The sequence below is a fragment of the Megalopta genalis genome, chromosome 13, assembly GCF_051020955.1.
Source record: "Megalopta genalis isolate 19385.01 chromosome 13, iyMegGena1_principal, whole genome shotgun sequence".
Taxonomy (NCBI): domain Eukaryota; kingdom Metazoa; phylum Arthropoda; class Insecta; order Hymenoptera; family Halictidae; genus Megalopta; species Megalopta genalis.
Window position 1 is genome coordinate 7,435,514 of NC_135025.1, and position 10,305 is coordinate 7,445,818.

The window sequence follows — 10,305 nt, forward strand, 5'->3', positions numbered from 1 at the left end:
CATCGTTCCCGTTCCCGTTCCCGTTCGGCTCGTCGTGTTTTTCCCGTGTAGCACGCGGACCCTCTCGGGACGACCCGCTTCCCCGGCTGGTTCCCCGTCGGCCTTGGTGATGTCTGTGCGCGGGCTCCGACCTGGAGCCTTGTTTTGTGCCGGGGTGTTCGGTGATTGAGGATTCTTTCCAGTTTTTCGCGAACGATGGACGCTCTCGCGCCGCGAATCGCAGTGGCCTCCTCGTAATACTCCGTTTCGTATACCGATACACCGGATCCACCGCGACAAGGTTAGGACGACTATGGAGGCCGGCGAGCCGTCGGGACGCCTCACCGTCGAAGACCTGTCCGACTGCAGGAGCGAGTCCAGCCATTCCGAGTCGCAGCTCAGAGCCTTCCAGGACTACGAAAGGGTGAAGGAGCTGAATCTGTCGGTGGAGAAATCGAAGGAGGAGAACCCGGAGCCGAAGGACTTTCACCTGGGCCTGGACCCGGCGAGAATCCAGTTCGAGGACTTCGAGAACGCTGCTAGAAATCTGCCGATGACGCTGAACAAAGGCTACGTCGCCGGCGGCCTGAACGAGATGGCTTATCCTCTGGATAGATCGAACGAGAACGAAGAATCGTTGGACACCTCGAGCCTGTGCAGATCGAAGAACCCGTCGGCCAAGGATCTTCTGTTCAATCTACGGGAAGGCAGACAGAAGAACGCCCACGCTGCTCTGTCGCTCGACAGGTACGGCAAGGATTTGAACTTCGCGGTCTCCGAGAAGGACATCAAGGATTTCGGGCTTCTGAAGAATTACAGCCTGGACCGGATGAAGGAGTTCAATCTGTCGCTGGACAGGATGAGGGACAGTCACATCGGGAATTTCGCGCTGGAGAGACTCCGCGGCGGTGCCGGCTTGCTGGAGAATCCTCCTATGCTCGAGCACAACGAGTACAAGAATATCCAGGCTCAGCCGAGGAATCAGAATATCGAGGCCATCGCGTTGGAGCGAATGAGACGATCCCATTTGATGGGCACCGATCTGACCGCTCAGAATTTGTCCTCGCAGCTGTCCCATCCGCACTCCATCACGCAGATGCAGCACTCGCAGCAACAACAGCAACAACAGGCGAAATCGTTCACTATCGACGCTATCTTGGGTCTGAGGAACAATCCCAGGGAGAAACGGGGACAGCAGCAACAGTACAAGAAGCATCAAGGTACGTTTTGATTGTTTTTCAGTTTTTTCATTCCGTTGGATTCTTTGCACCGTGTGGATTCGAGACTTTATGGTCGTTAATGTTCGATTTAAATAGCGCGAATGCGCGAGGATAGCGTCTGATTCTCTCGAGGATTATTGTAATAGATTGTTTAAATTGGAGACTGTTTATAGGAGACTGCATGAATCACTGTAAACTGGAGTTATTTACAAAAGTGAAAGTGTGGAAGGCTTATTCGAATTATGCCAATTGATATAAAATGCCAATTGATACGATCGAATGTTAACAGATCCACGAAATTTGGTTATCTCGCGTTAAAAATAAATTGTAAATCTTTGCTCGCGCTTTGACGTAGCGAGCAGTTTCGAATGCACGAAACTTTGCTGACTTCAGAGGAGCACCGGCGCAAAAACAAATGGCCGTTCAGTCTTGCACAATTTAGAGAAAATTTTTGTATCGATTTTATTTTCAAGTTTCGGCAAATTTCTGTTCGCGACAGAATTTTCTTGTGACCGCGAGCTCGAACGGTTCGGTAATTGTACCGCCAGCATTCAGACATCTTCGTACGGCGCAGCTGTTGTTGCTGTAAGTTGTAAGAAAGCATACAGTTAATTATATTTCGATGGTTTAATGTAACCTTCAAATTCTCCCCGGTTTGGTTTTCGATTCGCGAGATTCGAAGTTTCTGTAGCCTGCAGTCAAAATAGATTGTTCGAGCTCATCACTGTGCATCGTTCAATCGAAAACCGAACGATTCGGGGTGACTTTAAATAATTGCATTTATTAGGCAGAGTTTAATGCAGAAAGTTTCGGTAATCAGGGACCGGTTAATGAAAACGCGTTTCCAAAGCGTTTCTAAACTTTCGAATAGTCCGATTGAAATGTCAATATTGTTTCCCATTAACTTAATATATTCCTGTAACAGGTTTCTGTTTGTTTCAAAACAGCCATCGGACGCGTCGAATCTAAATTATCAAACGTGGCGGTTAAAGAACTAATTCGCATTTCTATAAATCAATTGAGAAAGAAACATGAAACTCTGAAACTGAAACTGAATGAGAAAGAAAACTCGTTTGCACATTAAAATAACGTAAAACAATACTTTTACTATACACTGAAAATATAATAGGTATTCTCATCTCAGGATAACACTCTTGACACTGCAAACAACACAGTTTCACACTACAATTACAAAATAATAGTTTATGCGACATGTTCGCTAGCAGCATCAGTTTCGCTGTTTATTTGCATTGTAGTAATATTGATTAAACTTTCGCAACTATTAAGATTAATACATTTTTCTTTTATTAATAAATCAGGGTTGTACTTCTCGAGTACTATGTTGGGTGCTAGATGACCTTAAGATTAGATTCTAGAGTTTAGAACATTCTGGATAAAAGAAAGCATTAGGATACAATGACAAAGAAATTACTATTTTTCTAAATATTTTATATACAATTTTCTACGTCGACGCGACGATGCTGTTTTATTTATCATTATCGTACTCGCCGTTAAAAAAGTGAAGTATTTTTAAAAAATATTAATTTCTCACCAGTTCCTAGACTCGTCCTGTATAGATCAGAGATCAGGATCAACATTTTCTCAGAAAACAACGTCGCAAGGATGATAGTAGTAGAGTCTAGGCGTACAGTCATTTCTCCCTAATTCGCGCTCAGATTGCGCACAAGAAAAGTACAATTTGAAAAAAGGAGATACGATCATTCGAGCATTAATAATCGTATCCCCTCTTCCCAAATTGTCCATTTTTGCGCCCAATCTGATCGCGAATTGGGGAGAATTTGTTGTACCGTCGCGTCTTGCTAAAAATCGACTAGAGATTCGCACTACGAATTGCAGGCCAGGAAGGCGGCGCGAAGAACGGAAACTCGAGCTCCTGTTCAGGCGGCGGCGGGAAGCTGAAGAGGGTGCGGACGATCTTCACGGCGGAGCAGCTGGAGCGGCTGGAGGGTGAATTCGCGCGGCAGCAGTACATGGTCGGCCCTGAAAGACTGTACCTGGCACACGCGCTCAGGCTGACCGAGGCCCAGGTGAAGGTCTGGTTCCAGAACCGTCGGATCAAGTGGCGGAAACACCATCACGAGCAGCAGAGTCAACGGGTGCACGAGTTCCAGCGCACGCTGAACTCGTCGTTGGAGCACGAGGACAGCAACGAGACCGACAAATGGTGAAAGGAGCCGGTGCTTCCCGACCAAGAACCGTCGCTTCGTTTCCTCGCCCCTTCCTTGGTGTCGCCGCTGCTGCCGTTCTTCGATCCCAGAAATGAGCGACCGCGGGTTAGGCTAACTCTCCGAGGACGATTCTCTCGGGGGACAAGAAGACGCTTCGGAAGTCCAGACAGTTCTCGTTTTATTTTCTCGCGAGTGGGTTCCGGTGATCTCGCTTTCCGGTTGATCCTGAGGAGACAGACTGCTTCGTAGACCTCGGGAAAGGGACGCGATTGAGGATCTTCCGGAGCAGCTGATCTTCCGGTTGCCGCCGGTACAGTTGACGCGAAAGAGAACTCGAGTACTGATGACCGAAGTTTCCAGTTGTGCCAGTTGATTATAGACTTGCCGAGGGACACTTATGAAAGAAAATTGGTGCCCTCAGTGCTACGTTGATTCTTGAAAGAAGTAATGTACCGGTCGGAGGGTGCGTGACAGAGACACCGCGTGGATATGTAAATTCTTGTCGAGAAGGTGCGACGGTGGACAATTTTCGAACGTTCAACGAAGAAAATCGCGATGATGAAGTCGGCCGAAGGTCATAAGCAGAACAACATGTCCCAGTCGTTCTTCAACTCTAGGAATCTGCCGGATTCGTGCAGGGGCTACCAGAATAAGAAGGTGCAGTATTCTTCGACTAGCAGGAGCGGAAGGTAGGCACCGATTAAATGGCACAAGCTACTGCCTTCTCAATTTCTAAATACCTAACTCGTTAAACGCTTTCGCACGTGGGCGAAAGATTTGCGATTTAATACAAGGTGCCCTAAAAACGTCTCGCAATCTGTAAGTGGGAGATTCCCGAGGTCGTTCGAAGTAACTTTTTCCTTAGCGAAAATGCAATACGAGGCTTCGTTTACGAGTTATTGGCGAAAAACAGTGACCAATGGGAGGCGAGATCAGCTGACGCGAGGCGGCGCAAGGCGGCCGAACCAATGAGCGGGACTGGGTACCGTGCGCTGGTTGGCTCGGCCGCGTTGCGTCAGCTTTGCGAGTTCTCATTGGTCACTGTTTTTCATTAATAACTCGCAAACGAAGCCGCGGATTGCATTTTCGCAAAGGAAAAAGTTACTTCAAATGGCCTCAGGAAGCTCCCACTTCTGGATTTCGAGACATTTCTGGGACACCCTGCATTTATACAATATTTATTATATAATGTTTATTTGTTGAAGTTGATACCGGCATAGCGTTTAACGTGTTAGACCATAGAACAGTCAATAGACAGTTGCGAAAATATTCTCAAGGACTCCGGAGGCTGTGACGAGCTGCTATTCCTCTTCGACGTCTTACAAGCCAGGGTACGTCTGCTCGAAACCGCTACACACTAAATGCGTACGACCTCACAGTAGCGACGCAGCGCACGATGGTCATCCGACTCACGCGAAACTCGACAAAGGCAAGCATTATCCTTCCAACGTGCCTAACAAGGGGAAAATTCGCTACGAGGACGAGCTGATCAACAACGAGAAATTCAAATACGTCGACGACGAGCTGGAGAACATGACGGAGGATAACGTGGAGTATGCGGATGAGGAAGGTACTAATTGCGCGCTGAAAATTCGGTCAACGTCTTGGTGGTCTTAAGAGAATTATTATAAATATAATATTAGGGAAAGCTTCGGCAGAATAGAACGTCTGCATTATGCATTATTGTTAGCTTAACATTGATACGTGAAGACCTGAAAATCGACCACAAAAATTCCTAAAAAATCAGAATAATTTCATCAACGCTAAACCTGTCGAGCCCTGAAAGTAATTAACATGTATCAGTACGAAAGTAAGCACTGTATTTATTTAGACTTGTCGCTATTTTTATTATAACGTTTGGTTGGATTAACGAATTCGTTCAGTCATTTTCTATGAAAAAATTTCTATAACTTCAACCACTTTGAAACGAAAAATGAGAAACCGGTCGTTTCGATCGACTCGATGGATTTAGCGTTAATAAAACTGAGATTGTAAAGTTTATCATAGCGGATCAAAATTTATCATAGCGAATGCTGTTTGAATGCTTTCACGTTCTAAACGTACGCGTGGAGACTGGTAAACAAATTATTGCCAATTATTGTCACTGTTAATGGGCAAACTTACATGGCAATTAATTAAAAAAAAAATTAACTCAAGCAGAAAATTGAGATTGACAGATGACGTTAAAAACTCGGCGGTGATGCTCTGTAAAATTGGGACGGGTCGGGACGTAAATGGGTCGGTTAATTCAAGTTAATTCGACAGAGGATGATCGCGCGGACACGGATGAATTCCTAAGCAAGGAGTACGGCGAGCACGAGGCGGACGACGAGATAGAGGAATCTGACTCATCTCCGCAGCCTCATCGAGCACAGAGAGCCTGTAAGAAAGAGGCGGAGCTGAGGCAACTACGATGGAAAACCGTCGGTCAGCAGGAGGATCCACGTAGGCTACGCTGTCCGCAGCGTGTCCTGGCTGTGGGCCAAGGTCATTCGCCAACCCCAAGGTCCCTACAATTTTTTTTATAGCTGTTTAAACTATCTATTCGACGACTGGAACACTTGAATGTTGCATAGTGCATTTACGATGGGCACACTTGTATTAAATAGAACCCAGAAACTGGATTAACAATCATTTTGTGACGTTTTTGCTTACGAGGAAATGACAGGTTAAATGTCTGATAATAAATATAAATATATCACATGATTTCTACTCTCCATAAAAATCGTGAGATTAGTCTATAAAGTTCGAAGTTTATTCGTAACTTGCGCATTCGCTGAAGTTTATGCAGATGTTTAATTAAATAATTTAGTATAGAGAGTGCCTATGTGTGAAATGTATTTTTCATTTGTGTAAAAGTATTGGAAGGATTGCAATTTTTTTAAGATTAATTCAGTGCGATATATGTGCGAGGTGATTCAAGTACAATAGGCTTGATGATGGTTAATTAGAGGCACCGTCCGGTAATTAGATACTACCAGCACGAGCACGAGGTTCCCGAGCCCTTATCAGAAGAAGACTTCGTCCCAACGTCAATGAAAAGTTTAATCAGAAGATCGATGGACCACCATCATTGGTCACCGTCGAGAGGTGACCCGATTCGATACGACACGGCGTCGTTGCCTGTCCAGCCGAGTCGCCGAGCCCGCACCAAACCGGACATGGACCAGCTTTTGGAGGCGGAACTCGGCAAAACGCGACAGTGCCATCGTTGCGGTAGCCTGTCGAGCAAAAAGCCCGTGTCGCCTTTGAGAAACAGCTGCAGATTCAATAATTGCACGGGATTTCCTACCAAGGGACCAATCGGTACTTCCGCCTCGATTATTCTGCCAATTTAACTGGTCTCCCACACTGAAATCCTTTAAATCCAAGACTTCGCTGCGTTGTCATACCATGATATCACTTATTATCTGATCTGCGATTCTATGATCTCAAAATTTGTGCAATTTATCTGCTGTATATTTCTAGAATTTTTTGTAATTAATCTTCACTTCTACTTGCTTTTGTTCAAAATTTTGTAACTTCTCTGCTATATAATTCTGTAGTGTCACAATTCTCTTGTCACGTTTATTCAAAATTTCACAGCTTTTCTACATTCGAATGCTACAGTCCAAGAACTTGCAACTATTCTACATTAAAGTCGTGTAACCACGGATTTTCAGATTTCTGCATTGAAAGTGTAGGATCATAGGGTTTCTTTACATTAACAGTGTGCAATTTTAAAATCTTTTTTCTACATTAGAAACGTGTAATTTCAGAGTACGTTTCTGTTTTGCAATTGTATAATTTCAATGTTTCATTACTAGTCTGCACTGAAATCCTATGCCCATAAAGTTTCCTAATTTACCTACTTACCTAAGATTCTATAATTTAATACTTCTTCACCTCTGTTCAATATATTTTATATCCTTCCTACTCTACAAGTCTGCAGTCACAAAATTTCAGTAATATGACATAATAATGCAATTCAATGCAAAGTATAATGCAATGTTAACAATAATAATTCTATTACTAATTCACGCTCAAATCCTATGTCCTCAAAATTTCCTACCTTATTCACATTAATTACGATTCCATAATTTATTACGTCCACACATCACAGAAACAGCCTCGCTTTTATTCTGAAAATTATTAAAGACGATGAAGTAGTATTAACAAACACTGTCGTGGAAAATATTGTAGTGCAAGGGGTTAATTAAACTACTTCTTCGCGACATTCACCGCGTTAAAATTGACCGACTTTCACCCCGATCTTCTCCGAATCTTCGATAGAATCGTATAAATCGTAATAAAATCATACTGGAAGCAGAAATAGCCTCGCTTTTATTATGAAAATGATTAAAGACGATGAAGTAGTATTAACAAACACTGTCGTGGAAAAAATTGTAGTGCAAGGGGTTAATTAAACTACTTCTTCACCGCGTTAAAATTGACCGATTTTGACCCCGATCTTCTCCGAATCTTCAATAGAATCGTATAAATCGTAATAAAATCATACTGGAAGCAGAAATAGCCTCGCTTTTATTATGAAAATGATTAAAGACGATGAAGTAGTATTAATTAAACTACTTCTTCACCGTTTCAAGGTGAGAATCAGGAGAGGTACGATCAGCTGTTCTGCGGCCACTGCGTCCTGAGGCACAACCCTGAACTCGCGAACGGCGTCGGTCCACATCCGCTGCACCCAACGAAGCAACGAAAGCCCCGCGACGTGAAGTCCCCGACGAAGTACCAGATGCCGGATCAAGATCACATCGAGCAGCTGGCGAACGATTATTCGCGGACCTTGTCGAAGCTGCATCGAAAGTCCGCGGACCACGAGAGGGCGAAACGTTCGCTGCACACTTACGGCCTGCCGCACCTGTTGTCCCGATACGAGGATTAATCAGCCCCGATCGAAGCAAGAACCCCCGAGAGAGAGAGAGACGAGTGAAGCCACCGAAAAGGAAAAGGAAACGAAGAGACTGTGATGTGGAGGGACTAGAAAATGCGACATTTCTGGGATCGACGACGATCCTCAAAAAAAAAAAAAATCGTTTCTGAACTCGTACAAGTATTTTCGTACGCGTGTTTCGTCCCCCCCCCCCCCCCCTGTTCGAGCACTGTCCCCACTGGTGTGCGTTTTAAGTGTACCCGAGATAAAAAAAAAATCGTAGAGAGTCCCGTTCTATTGTAATTTATCGCGGATGTATCGACGGGGCGCGGAAATTTCCCGTAGAATGTACCGCGACATAGTAACTAACTAATTACCCGATCGTTTTCTCTCACTCTACTCTCTAACAGCTCCCTGCTCCATTGTCCAGTAATTCTCACTCGTTGTGTAATATATATTTTTGTAACTGTTCTCGAGCCGTGTAGGTGTTGCCCGGGATCTCGAAAGAGCACCCAGTAGCACGAGTGTACATATAGGCGAAGCTAACCGACTAGAGTTCTCAATATGTCCTCTTGCTTATACGTTTTCGGTGTGTACGGCGGTCTTCGCTGCGAGTAACGTTCCCCCTCAGCACCGGCATCAGCACAAAATCAACTGTATATACGTAAAGTGGCACCCGCAATGCTGTGTGTTTCGTTCTCTGCGTACAACGTACGCGTACATGTTGCAACAGAATAAATCCCTCGAATCTGTATCTCTGCTGTCCTTTCAATCCTGACCCACGTCGGCGATCTTTTACAGAACGTTTTCCAGTTTCTACGGCATCTTAATTAATCGTTCTTGAATTACGGTTCTCTAAACTCGTATCGGTTAAACAATTTGAAATTGAATTATTTTTTGTATACATTTTGATTTCCGTAGGGTCGTGTTAATTTGCAAAAATTTACTCGTTCCGTGTAAATAGGAGAGAACTGCTATACTTTTGTTTAGGATGAGATAACAAAAAAAAAGTAAACGACTACCTAATTCTAGTTTGAAACATTCGAATGATCAGATCTTTATGAATGTATAGTTTCAATGAGCTTCACTTACGTTTTCTTCTTTTGTTTTTAATTTTTTTTAAAAGTGAATTTTGTCCTAAAATCTTTTAAGTACTGTTTTCTTTTTATTGGGGTTGTAAGTACATATAATATTATATAATGATCTTAGATTATATAAATCTTTCTTTGCATCTATGGTTAATATCACATTTTAGTATTTGATGACATGAAATAATCCTTCAAATAAAAAGAAACTGAAGAAAATTAACAAAAATGTCTGAATAAAAATATCTTAAAAAGTATCTTAACAAATATCCTAGAAATTGATGGCATAATCAATGGCAAAAGATATTTAGGATTCTTGTGGATTCTTGAACAATGTTTGTTCTTCATATTCTTATTTCTTACCTAAATAATCTTCAAAAACATTTCTAATACGTTTTAAATTTTCTTTATTGTTTACTGCACTAAATGATTTATTCGCGTTCCATCTATAAACATTCTTCCCATTCATTTTCTTAACAGGTTTAATTGCTATGATAAAAAAAACTAGTCGATGCTATATTTTAACATTCTTGAAGAAATGCAATAAATAAAAATTCAGTCAAAAGTAACAGTACTTTATACAACGTTACAAGAAAAACTGAAAAATATTACTTTTAAGCATACGAAAAATTCTCTGCCATAATCACATATTAACTGGTATTAACTAATACATAATTACGTATTAACTGGCTTCAATTTACGTGTGATCAGATATGCATAATATAGTTACAAAACAAATATAATTTTATTAGAAAAAGATTCATAATTTTTGACATAATGGTAGTATCCCATTTATGGCAGTTCTTTCCTATCAACTCCTTGCACTAAAATTAATTTCACAAATACGTTGATTAGCAGTTTTTTTATAACAGAAGAACAAAAATGTCGTTTCCATTTCGAAGAAATGAATAATGTTTATATTTAGTAGATCGTCAACGAAATCTTAGTTATGAATCGGA

At 42.4% G+C, this 10,305-nt stretch overlaps 2 protein-coding genes across 2 annotated transcripts; both read left to right on the forward strand.

Annotated features, from left to right (window-relative positions):
* LOC117224182 (uncharacterized) lies at nt 1–3,405 on the forward strand. The gene is made up of 2 exons (XM_033476935.2): nt 1–1,199; nt 3,057–3,405. Exons 1-2 carry the CDS (start codon nt 293–295, stop codon nt 3,386–3,388), a joined length of 1,239 nt encoding a protein of 412 aa, XP_033332826.1. The 5' UTR covers nt 1–292; the 3' UTR covers nt 3,389–3,405.
* Nucleotides 3,406–3,427: 22 nt separating this feature from the next.
* On the forward strand, nt 3,428–9,015 carry LOC117224181 (uncharacterized). Its single transcript, XM_033476933.2, has 5 exons — nt 3,428–4,077; nt 4,666–4,958; nt 5,654–5,894; nt 6,360–6,694; nt 7,975–9,015. Exons 1-5 carry the CDS (start codon nt 3,944–3,946, stop codon nt 8,271–8,273), a joined length of 1,302 nt encoding a protein of 433 aa, XP_033332824.2. The 5' UTR covers nt 3,428–3,943; the 3' UTR covers nt 8,274–9,015.
* Nucleotides 9,016–10,305: the final 1,290 nt, after the last annotated feature.

Bases quoted from the DNA above. Each gene is read 5' to 3' on its own strand.
- LOC117224182 (XM_033476935.2), top strand. From the start codon at position 293: ATGGAGGCCGGCGAGCCGTCGGGACGCCTCACCGTCGAAGACCTGTCC. The intron at 1,200-3,056 runs GTACGTTTTGAT...TACGAATTGCAG, and splicing joins ACAGTACAAGAAGCATCAAG to GCCAGGAAGGCGGCGCGAAG.
- LOC117224181 (XM_033476933.2), top strand. From the start codon at position 3,944: ATGATGAAGTCGGCCGAAGGTCATAAGCAGAACAACATGTCCCAGTCG. The intron at 5,895-6,359 runs GTCCCTACAATT...TCCGGTAATTAG, and splicing joins GGTCATTCGCCAACCCCAAG to ATACTACCAGCACGAGCACG. The intron at 6,695-7,974 runs GTACTTCCGCCT...CACCGTTTCAAG, and splicing joins TCCTACCAAGGGACCAATCG to GTGAGAATCAGGAGAGGTAC.